General features: G+C 41.9%; 1 protein-coding gene across 1 annotated transcript in view; it reads left to right on the forward strand.

The window, feature by feature from the left end:
- The window catches only part of LOC122658913 (probable acyl-activating enzyme 16, chloroplastic), a 169,905-nt gene that overhangs the window by 73,125 nt on the left and 83,488 nt on the right, over positions 1-13,292 (forward strand). The window contains exons 5-6 of the mRNA XM_043854067.1: positions 2,340-2,557; positions 7,626-7,744. Of these exons, the coding sequence (XP_043710002.1) occupies positions 2,340-2,557; positions 7,626-7,744 (337 nt within the window). The remainder of the gene's footprint in view (positions 1-2,339; positions 2,558-7,625; positions 7,745-13,292) is intronic.

The following is a 13,292-nucleotide window of genomic DNA, read 5'->3' on the forward strand; positions in this document are numbered from 1 at the left end:
ATATTATTATTAAATCTGAAAAATAAAATATTTTTTTTAATGGGTGAAAAAAAATGACTCCATGAGGCTGTAGAGCATGCAAACTTGTCTAACATATATGAAAATCAAATCCAAACAATAAGTATTTATCCTATTTTTTTTTTGAAAAAATTCATTTTTTTTTCCAGAAAATATAATAAAAAATTTAATAACCAAAAAAACATTCGGACTCCATCAAGTGATAGATTGGCTTGAGTTGTGTAACATAACTCAAAATCACATGAATCTACCAAGGTTTCATCAATTTTTTTGAAAAAAATAGATTTAAGGAAAATGGCTTACCTTTAAAAAATCCTTAAAAAACTTGATCAATCTTGCAAAAGTGAGCTTCAATCTTCAGTTTGGTAGCAAAATCACCGTCCAAAGCTTTCAATCCATGGAAAAAATGAAGAATAGAAGAGAGGATTTGAGAGAAGTGAGAAGAGAGAGCTAAAGAGGCCTCTTGACAGAACTCGCTGAGCTTAGCGAGTTCTGTCGAGATGGCTTCCTATATGGTAAGTGAAATGGGTAAATTTGTGACCCAAGACCCGAAACCATGCCCATGACCTGAGATTTCGCCGAGATCTCGGCGAGATATTGAATTTTTTTTTAACTCATTTTCCATCTCACTCGAAACCTGGTAAGAATTGAGATCTCGGCGAGAAATTGTAATTTTAACACTTGATGGGCATCTCGACTCGGCATTTCAAACAACCGAGAATCTCGGCGAGATCTTGGCGAGATCTCGCGAGTTCTTGGTCCATGGCTGTATTTTTGTTGGAGGAAATCTTGTTACTTGGAGGTGCAAGAAGCAAACCATTGTTGCTCGTTCAGTGCAGAGGCTGAGTTTCGGGCTATGGCCCGAGGTATTTGTGAGGCTCTTTGGCTCCAAGGATTGTTACAAGACCTTGGACTTGAGGTTGATTTGCCTATGCGATTTTACTCTGACAGTAAGTCCACAATCAATATTGCTCACAACCCTGTTCATTATGATCGAACAAAGCATGTGGAGATGGACCATCATTTTATTAAGGAGAAAATTGACAGTGGTCAGATGTGCATTACCTTCGTTCCCTCTGATGATCAGCTTGCGGATATTCCTATCAAAGGCCTAAGTTCTAAGTTGTTTAGTTCTATTGTTAGCAAGTTGGGTATGATTGACATCTATGCACCAACTTGAGGGGGGGTGTTGTAATATGAGTACAAGGGTATAATTGTCAATAGGGGTATTTTGGTCTTGTACTCATTCTAGAATTTTCTATTCCTCATTATAAATAAAGCTGGTCTGTGTCTCATTGACACAAGTCATTCTCCCTAATTTTCTAGACTTCATCATAGTTGGAACCGCTTCCTCTAAAAGGCCGACCTTGTAGGAAATGGAGGAAACAATATGTATATCATATAGGAGCTTTAACACGGCGGACTATCCAAAGGGGGACACGGGTGGATAAATAATTTCAACACCTGCCTGCTACCAGAGGGACTCGATACCATGACCCCTGCCTGCTCTGATACCAAGTTGGAACTGCTTCCTCTAAAAGGCCGACTTTGTAGGAAAGTGAGGAAACAATATGTTTATCATACACGAACTCTAACACGGCGGACTATCCAAAGGGGGTCACGGGTGGAGAAATAATTTCAACAATTATCACTAAGGGTAAAACAGGAAAAGAGAATAAAAAATAAATAACAAACTCTACCTAAACTACCCTTATCACCTATCTCGGTATTAGCACCGGGTGCTAATACCGAGACTTACATTAATACTGGTAACAATTCCTACTTATTTTGTTATTTCTTGAAGAATATATTGTGTCCTTTCTACAAAGTTCATCAACTTTAAAGACATATAGTTTGGCTGCCTTATTTATTTATTTATGGTTCGTTACTTCATTACGCCTTTTGGATCCATAGTTGTGTGTGTTTTGTGATATACTTTATTTTTCAGTGTCTATCCAGAAAGGTCCATGTCTTAGGGTGGAGTAAAGCTTTGAGAACTTCCTCCTATCTTTTCTTTCTTTTCTTGTTTTTTCCCCTGTAGCAATAAGGATTAAGGAGGACTTGATTAAAAGAAGTAAGTTAAAAATGGGAAAGGGACAGGTGGTATGCTTTGAGAGGAGTTGATTAAAAGAAGTAAGTAAAAAATGGGGAAGGGACAGGTGATATATTCTGAGAGGCCCCACATACCCAGGCCAAAACCTTAGAAAGAACACCCAGCACCAGCAAAGTAATCATTTGCCTCAATTTAAAGTGTCAGCTTTCCTATCTTTGTTCTTAAAGAAATTGCTGAACATCCCGTGTTTTTCTTCTTGTTGTCACAGTGTTGCACTTGTTGTGGACAATCCAGATTTCTTCAACAAGATCGCAGAAACATTCATTTCCAGGGCAGCTCTAAAATTTATCATCCTTCTTTGGGGTGAGAAATCAGAAATAACTTCTAAATTGACAGAAACCAGAGCAGTTTTTAGCTTCAAAGAGATCATAGATTTGGGGCGAGAAAGCTGTCAAAAGTTTATTGAAAACTCTCATAAAGAAGAAGGTATTGCTTAACGCAGATTTGTTATTGGAAACTTGGAATGCAGTTTGCCCTCAAATATTTTCATATTTTTCTCATTGAGCCTCCTTATTGTTTTGTGACTTATCTATGCTTTTGTTCCTAGTAGCATATATGTTAGGGTTGTCTAAAGCAAGAAAAACCTGATGCTATGTTACATTGTGCCTTTATATGTAGAGTTCCAATGGACATTCTGAAAACCACCTTCAGTCTTATTCTGTCCACATCTAAAGGGGTAATGCAAAGTCAATAGCACCTGGTAGCTATCCAACCCAAAGTGGAACTGCTAGATAATTATAGAAGCATTAAAGTAAATATTTTGAGTTTATTCATCAGTACAAAGCCAGTACACTGATATATGAGGTACTGTAGTTCCCTTTACTTGGACATTGTTGCTTACAGTTTGTATGCAGTTACTGTAGCTTTAGGAAAAAGAGGACCTCCTCTTATGTTCTTGGATTGCGAAAACCAAATTTAATTTCTTCAGCATGTTTCAGCATTGACTTTTTATTCATTGGTACTTTTGATGAAGTATCAGTCTGTGATGAATTTATGTTTGTTGGGAGTTACAGTTTAATTAGGAGTAAAAAAAGAGTCCTATTTGGGAAATAAATAATGCTGGATATTTGTCCCCTCTGCTTATACATGAAGAATACAGAATATGGGAGCTAAGAGAAATTTTATTTGTTGTGGGATGCAGATTTTGAAAGTTGATTCCTTGAGGCATTTTTGTCAATTCTGAAATCTATTTGTAGGTTAATTGACATGGGAATCTATCCTTTCTTTCTTTATTTTTTTTTTTTTGGGTGAATAAAAAATTCATTACCAAAAGAAAAAACAAGAAACCCCACAGAATGCAGGGGGGAGGGGGGAGAGACCAAAACAAAGGCAAGAAGACCCACCTAGGTGGGGGGAGGGGGGAGAGCATAGAAGAGGGAGTCCCCAGGAAGCAACAATGAGCCTGTTCCTTGGGGAGTATACACAAGGGCCGGGAGGAGATGGATTTGGAACTAACATCTAAAGATATGGAATCCCAAATCTGCCTAATAGATCTAGAGTTGGTTGTCAATCTCCTAATCCCAAATCTTGCCAATTCTATCACGCAAAGAGTTTCCCCCAAAAGATTTGATGATCCACTTCCACTCTCTCTCGAAAGGAAGAATTCTTCTTCTGCGAGGCCAGCATTTGGAGAGGATCCCAGACCAAATAGAAGCTGAAAATGGGCAATCAAAAAGCCATCTATCCTTTCTTTATTACTTCTCTTTTGTATACAATTTTCTATGATTGTTTTTACATAACCTTTTGCCCTAGTCAACGCATCAAATTAGTTTTCTCATAATTTCCCCTGATCATTCTGATATCCAGCATTGATTTAGGTTTAGGGCACTCCATGGTTGCTTGGTTTCTTGTAATTTTGTATTTACTAATTACTATTATTATTGGATGTCTCCATTTCCAACCCAGTCCCAAGTTTTTGATTTCTTAAGATCCTGGGGTTTTGGGCATCAGATGGATCCAGCTTCTAGATTTCCATCGTTACTCAAACCTTGCACCAATGATTTAACGTAATTGTGGATGTACATATGGGTTTTTGAAGTGCTTTGTCAATGACAAATAGCAATCAAACTGAAGAGAAGTTGTACAACTCGGTGACTTTAGAAGAATAGAAGGTGGCTATCAGGCTCTAAGGGGCACAATGTTGGGTGAACTGAAACACGAAATTTTAGGTTGAAAACCTGGCTCTGATGACTGCCATATTAGTGGAGAGAAACTTGGAAATGATTGCACTGGAACTTTCAGGGTAGCTCTGACAGGTGATGCAAAAGGAAAAATTTGACTTGAGGTAGAGGTTTGGTCATGCGTGACAAACTTATTAAGAAATGAGAAAGTGATCTCCTAGAAGTTGAACGCATGAGGAAACTTAGAAGAATCTGATTGTGGTAATGAAAAGAGCTTTAGTTTCCTGCATGAGCCACATAGGAAAGCCTTCTTGTACGGAATTTTGTGCAGGTAGGTCCCATGTCTCCCCTGCTCACATATAAAGTTTCAGTCCTAACGGAGTTGAATGTGTCATGAAATATGGTTAAACCTGTTAAGCTTTTAGAAGATAGTTGGATAGCTGAAATAGAAAGAAATGCCAATACAATGGGGGCGAGTGTGAAAAGATTTAATTTGTCTCTGAAATTTGCCAGGTGGTCAATCCAAACTGTACCCTATCTATCAATAGTTGGAGCTGCCATATCACCTATTGAAATGGCGAAAATGAGGACCATCTAGGGAGGCCTTTCTATGTGGATTGCAAAGGATCTTTTGCCAATGAAAAAGTGTATGGATTTTTACACTTTTGTCAAAAAAGGTATAGACATAGTCTCAGATATTGAGGAATCGCGAAATAAAGGCTTACATATGATGCTAACAATGATGATGATATGTGTGGTAGAACCAGATTGATATATGGGTACAACCAAGGTTTAAAGTATCGGTATTAGGTATCGTATTGGAAGGGTGATTTTAAGAGACATCGTATTGTATCGTATCGTTTTGTATTGGAGATACGGATCATACACTACATATACGCACGGAAATGGTCAAGATACACATGGAAATACACTTTTGGAGCAAAAAAACAACAGAAATAAGCAATATATAACATGTATCGTGCATAAACACTAAAATGGAGAACAACGTATAACCAGACAAGTGCATTAAATTGAAATTGTTATAAAGGATGAGATTTCTTACATGTATTAATAGTCTATTGCCATGAAGATTTTGATGCATCAACTAACTTAGTTTAACCCAAATCTATGGATTTAAAGCAAAAAATAGGATTAAAAACCATGATTTAAACACAAAGATCAAGTTTTTTTCCTTTCAGAAAACCTATCTTTTTCTGTGAAATCTCCTTCAATCTCTGATCTCAACTTGTTGGATGATGCAAAGGATGATATTGTAGCACTGCTTGATTCGTTTGTGAGTGTATATTAGAAGCCCCAACTCCAAAAGTGTGAATAAACTTGGTTAAATGGAAGATTTCAGACTCTCGGTCGAGAGTTTCCCTTCTTTTTTGGTCCAGAATGTGTGTTGTTTCGAGTATGTGACTCGAAATGGCTTTATTATGGTTTGTATCGACGATATCGATGGTATCAGCAAGGTTTAAAGTATTCTTCTGTATCTACCGACACTAACCGATAAGTATCTTATTTTTAACGTACCGATATGAAACCCAAACAAATTGGTATTAGTACATGTAAGAAACCACATTTTTATATATAATCAATTGAATGCGTTTGTCTCGTTGTATTTTGTTCTCCTTTTTATACAATACATATTTTACATATTACTTATTCATAGTGTTTTAAGCTTCAAAACTGTATTTAGCATACATACTGAGCATTTCCATATGTTTCTTGACCATTTCCATACATATCTAGCGTATCTTGCGTCTCTCCGATATGATACGATACGTCTCTTAAAATCTCCCTTCCGATACGATACCCAATACCAACACTTTAAACCTTGGATATCGGTATGTATTGACCCATATCGGCCGATACATTTCGATACCATCCGAGTCAGTCCATTTTTTTTAAAAAAAAAGAGACGTATCTGTACCGACCGATAACAATACGTATTTTTCGATCCAATCCGATACGGATCGATACTTTAAACCTTGGGTACAATCACAACATACATTTGGAGGTTCATCTTAATGGTCAAGGTAGAAAGAGATATTCTTGTATTAACTCTAGAGTTCATGAATGCTATAGAGATGGTGTGTGTGCAGATCAAATTTGGGTAAGTTTGAAAGAGAGATCCAATCTTGCTGGACGAAACCTTCACTTGCACAGAGAGAACCACTACCACAGAATCAGATTCTATCCATAACTGTTGAACTCCCAAATTCTTGGCCACAGAAATCCCTTCAATAGAACTTAGAATTCAGCTTCGTAATTCGTCTTTTGACCAAGGAAGCACCTGAATGAATATAATACCTTGCCAAAGTGATCACTCATGACACCACCCACCCCGGATCTTCCTGGATTTCACAGCGAGCTGCTGTTTAGATTTAATCTCGTCCAGAGGGGATCCGGTTTAAACCAGTGAATTTCCAAGATCTTATATTTACTTGGAATAATAGGAAGGCCCAGGCTCCTACAGCTCAACAGATCTGAAACTGATCTAAGTCATCTAACAACTCCTATAATGTTCCATAATTTGGAGATGAGCTTTTTCTGTCATATCTTCTATGATTTCTTTCCATCCATAGATGGTAAGAGATCTTCACGAAACCAATGTTCCATGCACCTTTCAGTGCCTGCCCGCGAGATTTGCGCTTCCACCATAGCATAAAATCAGAAATATATTGATGATTCTGCCAATCAATTCCAAAGCATGCCATAAATCTTTGCCAAATATATCTTGAAAAATTGCACTCCATGAAGTTATGCGCCACCAATTCTGAATTGCATTTGCACAAATCACACTTGGAAACCAGCTGAACAACTTTACCTCTGATAGATTCATTAGTGGGAAGCTTGCCATAGGCAAGACGCCAACCAAAACAAGATTGTCTCGGTAATAAATGATTATCCCATATAATGGAGAACCAATGAACCTTTGGGTTATGCGTTCTGAGTCTTCTGACTTTGCTGCATATAGACTTTTTACTGGATTTACTATAGCAACTGGTTCTCACACTTTCCCTTGCCACTAAGCCAACTTATACTTATAAATCTTGATTTTAGATGAAGTTTTTAGTTCAGATACTTGTTGATTGATATCAATTAATTATTCTTGAATCTTGATTTCTATACTGAGTGGACGCCACTTGTTTGATAGGTGAAATTTCTCTTTAAGGTAGTGCAAACTTTGTTACCTGGACATGAGAGTTGGGTTTTGTATTGCTCAATTTTTCCATGATATTTCCCTCTTTCTGTGTATATGAACGCACATCCACACATAAAAGATTGGTTATGGCTTTTATTCCCTCTAAATGAGCTCTATTTGTTAATTGGTGAGTTTACCATTTTTCTGACAAACTTTTCTCTAGGTCGGAAGTACATTTACGAAGCTATCAACTCCAATGATGTTGCTACACTTGTTTATACAAGTGGAACCACTGGCAATCCAAAAGGAGTAATGCTTACACATAAAAATCTATTGCATCAGGTTTGATTCTTGTCTTTCCCTATATTTTCATCCTTGCAGATAATACTGGTGTTAAAAGTTTGGTTTTTAGACTACATAGTATGTTAACAATTTCAATGTTAATTAGGGTCTGGATGATAACACTTTTATTTCTCTATTTCTCTGCTTTTTGTTCCTGGGAACAAAAAAAGAACAGAAATCCGTTTGTTAACACTGGTTCATTTTTTGTTTCTGGGAATGAACCAGGACAAAAAAGTTGCTGAGAAATAGAATAAAAGAAGGTCCAATTTGAAGCTTCTCTGTCCTAGAAATAAAAGGAAGAAATTAGGGAGGGGGAAGAGTTGCTCTTTAATGAACACATGGTTAATTTGATGGGCAAAGCAGTTTTTTCAAAATAAAACACCCCCTCCAATGCAACTTCAACCACCACCACCTCTACGGCTCCACCTCCACCTCCACCGCCACCATCTTCACCTCCACCAGTACCACCTCCTCCACCACCACCTCCACCTCCACCTCCACCTCCACCACCACCACCTCCGCCACCTCCACCACCACCACCATCACCTCCACCACTGCCACCACCCCCACCACTACCACCACCACCTACACCATCACCACCACCATCACCAGCACCACGTCCACCACCGCCACCACCAACTCCACCGCCACGGCGCCACCTCCACCTTCACTGCCACAACCAACGCCACCACTTCCACCACCACCAGCAGCACCACCATCGCAACCACCTCCACCAAATTTTTGGGTATTCAATGGCATTTTTTAAAATTTATAGAAGCTTTAGAAACAAAAATTATTATGCATGACAAACGCGTTTCTGTTTTTTGTGGCCCAGAAATAGAAATTACTATGCGTTACCAAACGCGTTTTTTTGTCCAGAAATTTTGCCCAGTAACAGAAATAGAAAAAGTCATTTCTGGAATAGAAACATGGCCCAAAAACAGAAGTGTTATCATGCAGGCCCTTTAAGTCCCCTGTTATTGCCTTCTGTTCCATGTTTCATGTCTATTGATTTCCTTCTTATTATCATTTATTTCTCACAAAACTTTCATATTATTGGTTCCTTGTAACTAGGAAATTTTGGCACCGTTTGATAATCTTTCTGCTGTTTCTGTGCTGAGAAACAGTTTTTGGGGTGTTTGGTAAACCTGTTCCAGAAACGGAAAAACAGTTGGGTAAGAACTTGCTTCCACGAAACAGAAGAAGAGGAAGAAGAACCCCCTGTGTAGGGTAAGGAAGAAGAAATTCAATCCCCATCAAAGAAAAAACAATTTGATCAAACGGAAATTTCCTTCTTTCCCCTTTTTTTTTTTTTTTTTACCCCAAACTTAACTGGGACCCGGGACAGCCCCTAGAATTTTATTAATAATCAATAAAAGAATAAGAGCATACACGGGGGGACATTCCACCTTACCCCAAACCCATAGAGCTGCCCTCACAGGGCTACTCCACAAAACGACCGACAGAATAGAAGGGCTACCCTATTTTCTGAGAACCGGAAGACCCTCCTTGTCCTCACGGAGAATAACCTGAAACACACCTGTAGGCAAACCATCTTGCTGAAAGGTTACCGAAGACTCAGTATCGCAGGCCAAGTTGGCTAACCAATCCGCCGCTCTATTACTTTCCCGATAAGCAAACGAGACACAGGCTCGAGTTGATGAAACGAGTGACAAGATCTCCTGGAACCAGTACCAGCCTTTCCATAGGTTGCATCGGCCCTGACACACCATCCTGGCCGTGGAGGCAGAGTCCACGTTAACTGTTACATCCATGAACCCCAGATCGCGACATAGCCCTAGACCATCTCTCAATGCACGTAGCTCGGCAATCGAGTTTGTACAGGCCCCATAGTGATTTGAGAAAGCAGCAAGGACCATCCCATCCGGATCCCTTATGACCCCTCCACCTCCTCCTAAGCCCGGGTTGCCCCTACAAGCCCCATCTACATTGAGTTTCACCGAAGCAAATGGTGGGCACCAATTAAACTGCCATCGGGCGTTTCAATCTGGGGGCCGCAGGCGCCAGCCCAAAGCACTGCAGAATTAGATCCTCTCGCCAAGACCTTGACCGCCCTACTTTGGGGTGGATGTGCATGTCTTTCACCCAGGTTTTAATGGTTGCTATGATGGAGCTCGCAGCGCGGCTGCCTTCACCATGCCTTCTGTTATTTCTCTCCTTCTATAGCTCCCAAACCACCAAGGACGGTAGAACACCTATGATATAAGTGCTAAGGGAGCGGCACCGTGCTAAGCTCTGCCACTGCCCTATGTGCCCTCTGACATTCTGAGTGGGAGTAGAGTGGATGTCGAAAACCCGCTCAAAGTAGTTCCACACCTTGGCCACTGTACCTCCATAAAGCAGACAGTGATCCGTCGTTTCGCAACGACGAGTACCACAACAATTACATTTTGAGGCTAATGGTATTCCCACAAACATAAGCGTCTCATCCGTAGGGATCCTGCCGTTCAGAAGCTGCCAAGAGAAGAATGCAATTTTCACCAGAACAAACACGTTCCATATCCATTTCGCAAAAGGCACCATCGGAGAGGCAGTCCAAATCTCATTCCACACAGACTTGGTGGTAAATCTCCCATCACTTGAGGGGGACCAAACTAGGACATCCTCCCTATCAGTAAGTGCATACCTCCCCACCAAAATACTTTCCTTGACGGCCGATGAATCAATGAGGTTCAGTATTTCTTGATTCCAGCTGCCGTCCTCTCCCAGTACCTCTCTCACCATCAGACCCGTGTCCATCAGCAGGCCATTATCCACATAATCTATTAGAGCCCCAGCTCCTGTCTAGTTATCAAGTCAGAATGATACCCTGCCAGTACCAATCAACCATTATGCTTTTTCCAAAAGAAAATCCTTGTTGGCCAACGTGCAACGCCAAGACTTTGAGCCTGTCCCACAAGATCCTGCCAGAGCGACGTGGATGTTCTTGAAGAACTTTGCCCTAAAAAACTCACTCCACAGGGATTGGTCCGTAAGCACCCTCCAAAGGCCATTAAGCCTAAGCGAGACACCAACATCCTCCAACAGTCTGATCCCAAGCCCCCCTTCCTCAAGCGGCTTACAGACCTTCCTCTAACCAACCCAGTGCCTGTGCCTTCCCCACTCCGAGCTGCCCCAAAAAAAATCTGCAAATATACTATACAACCTCCGCAGCACTGCCTTGGGCGGGTACAGAGTAGTGAGAACATGGATGGGGATAGAAGCTAGGACATGCTTGGGGAGCGTAACCCGACCCCCAGAAGACAAGAGCTTGCCTATCCAGCCTGCCACCCTATTCCTTATCTTCTCCACCAAGCTGTCAAATAAGCAAATTTTGAGCCTTCCAGAGTGGAGAGGGGCCCCCAAGTAGGTGATTGGCAGAGACCTCCTTGGGAAACCGGTCACTACCCCAACCATTTGTGCCCTCGCCAACGAGACCTTGTCCCCCAAGATGAAGCAGCTCTTCTGCTTATTTACAAGCTGCCCCGAAAAGCCTTCATATCTGTTAATAAACCCCATGACCTGTGTGAGAGATCTTTTCAAGCCCTTGGTGAAGATTATGGTGTCATCAGCAAACAAACAGTGCGAAATGCCCGGGCACCCTCTCGGGAGCCTATAATAAGAAGCATGTCCCTCCTCAAATAAGTTTTTGATGCCCCTGCTCAGCACCTCCTCCGCCAAAATAAAGAGGGCTGGGGATAAAGGATCCCCCTACCTGACCACCCTAGAGGACTTGAAAAACCCCGACGTGTTGCTACCCATAATAATTGAGAACCAACAATTCTCCACAGTCTTCCTGATCAAAGCGATCCATGTGTCACAAAACCCAAACTTAGAGAGCACACGCCAAAGGAACTCCCACTCTAGCCTGTCATAGGCCTTTGCCATATCGAGCTTGAGGATGACATTGCCCCCTTGAGCCCTCCTATTCAAGTCATAAGCCATTTCCTGCACAATGGATATGTTGTCATGGATCGACCTACCCTGCACAAAAGCACCTTGCTCCTCCGCCACTAAGGACGGGAGGAGCCCTGCCAGCTTGGAAACAAATATTTTGGCAATAATGTTGTAGGAAAAATTGCAAAGACTAATGGGGCAAAAATCAGCCATTACCTCAGGGTTGTCCTTCTTGGGAATAAGAGCCAAATTGGCCGAAGTGAAGCTCCTAGGGAGCGCTCCCCCCCCTGAAAAAATCCACAATCGCCGCCTAGACATCCTGGCCCATCACCTCCTAACAAGCTGTGAAGAAGTAACCCGAGAACCCGTCTGGACCCGGTGCACTGTCGCTCGATAAAGAGAAGATTGCCCCTTTTACCTCCTTTAGAGATGGAAGCACCAAAAGAGCATTGTTGTCCGCCTCCGACACAGCCCTGGGGATTAAAGCCAATAAATCCTCATCAACTTGGCATCCCTGGGAAGAGAAGATCTCAGAAAAGTGTCTCACTGCCTCTGCCTGAACCCCCCCTGCATCAGTAATCCACACACCATCACCCCCTTTTATTTTACTCACACAAGCCTGCTTTCTCCTGATATTGACCATGGAGTGGAAAAACTTTGTATTGCGGTCCCCTTCCTTTAGCCAAGTAACCCTGGATTTCTGCCTCCAAAAAATTTCCTCCTGAAGGAGCACACCTTGAAGCGTCTCCTTTGCCTCCCCTAGGGTTGCCATGGCCTCATCACTGGCACCCATATCAACCACTGCCTCTGCCCTGCACACCGAGTCTTCTGCATCCCTAACCTTCTGGTGCACAATGCCAAACACCTCCTTGTTCCATTTGCGAAAAGCACTGCGAAGACCCTTGAGTTTCATGTACAAAACAAACAAAGGCAATCCAACTAAAGGTTTACCCCACTCACCATGCACAAACTCCTGGAACCCTGAATGAAGCAGCCACATTTGCTGAAATTTAAAAGCAGAGCCGACCCTGGTAGCCTCAGCAGAGAAGGACAACCAAATAGGAGCGTGGTCAGAGCACGTCCTGCTAAGGTGAGCAACCTCCCACCTAGGGAAAGCCCCAATCCACTCCGCATTGACCAAGAAACGATCAAGTCTGGCCAGCACCCTTCCCGCATCTGCCTGGTTATTCGACCAAGTAAAAACATTTCTGGCGTAACTTGCATCCATAAGCCCCGAGCAACTCACAAATCGCCCAAACTCCTCAATCGACATCGAGCACGCCGACCTACCCCCTGCTTTCTCAGTCGGAGAAGCCACTGCATTAAAATCTCCACCCACTGCCCAAGGGAGGGTATTACCCCTAGAAAAGTGCTTCAGCCTCTCCCACATCTCCCTTCGCTCCAACGTCGTGCAAAGCCCATGCACGAAGGTGAAGATAAAAGAGACCCCACTGGCACCCACACATTCTAGAGAAACAAACTGGGTGTGCTCCTCAACCACCTGAACCTGAAACCCGGCCTTCCAGAAGACCCAAATCCTATCAGACGTGTGCAGCAAATCCATCCCAATCCGGCGCATAATCCGCCTTGCCTTAGTGACTTGAGCCTTGGGCTCCACTATGGCAACAATCTCCACTTTATGCATACAAAT

This window comes from Telopea speciosissima, chromosome 4, assembly GCF_018873765.1.
Source record: "Telopea speciosissima isolate NSW1024214 ecotype Mountain lineage chromosome 4, Tspe_v1, whole genome shotgun sequence".
In the NCBI taxonomy this organism is placed as follows: Eukaryota; Viridiplantae; Streptophyta; class Magnoliopsida; order Proteales; family Proteaceae; genus Telopea; species Telopea speciosissima.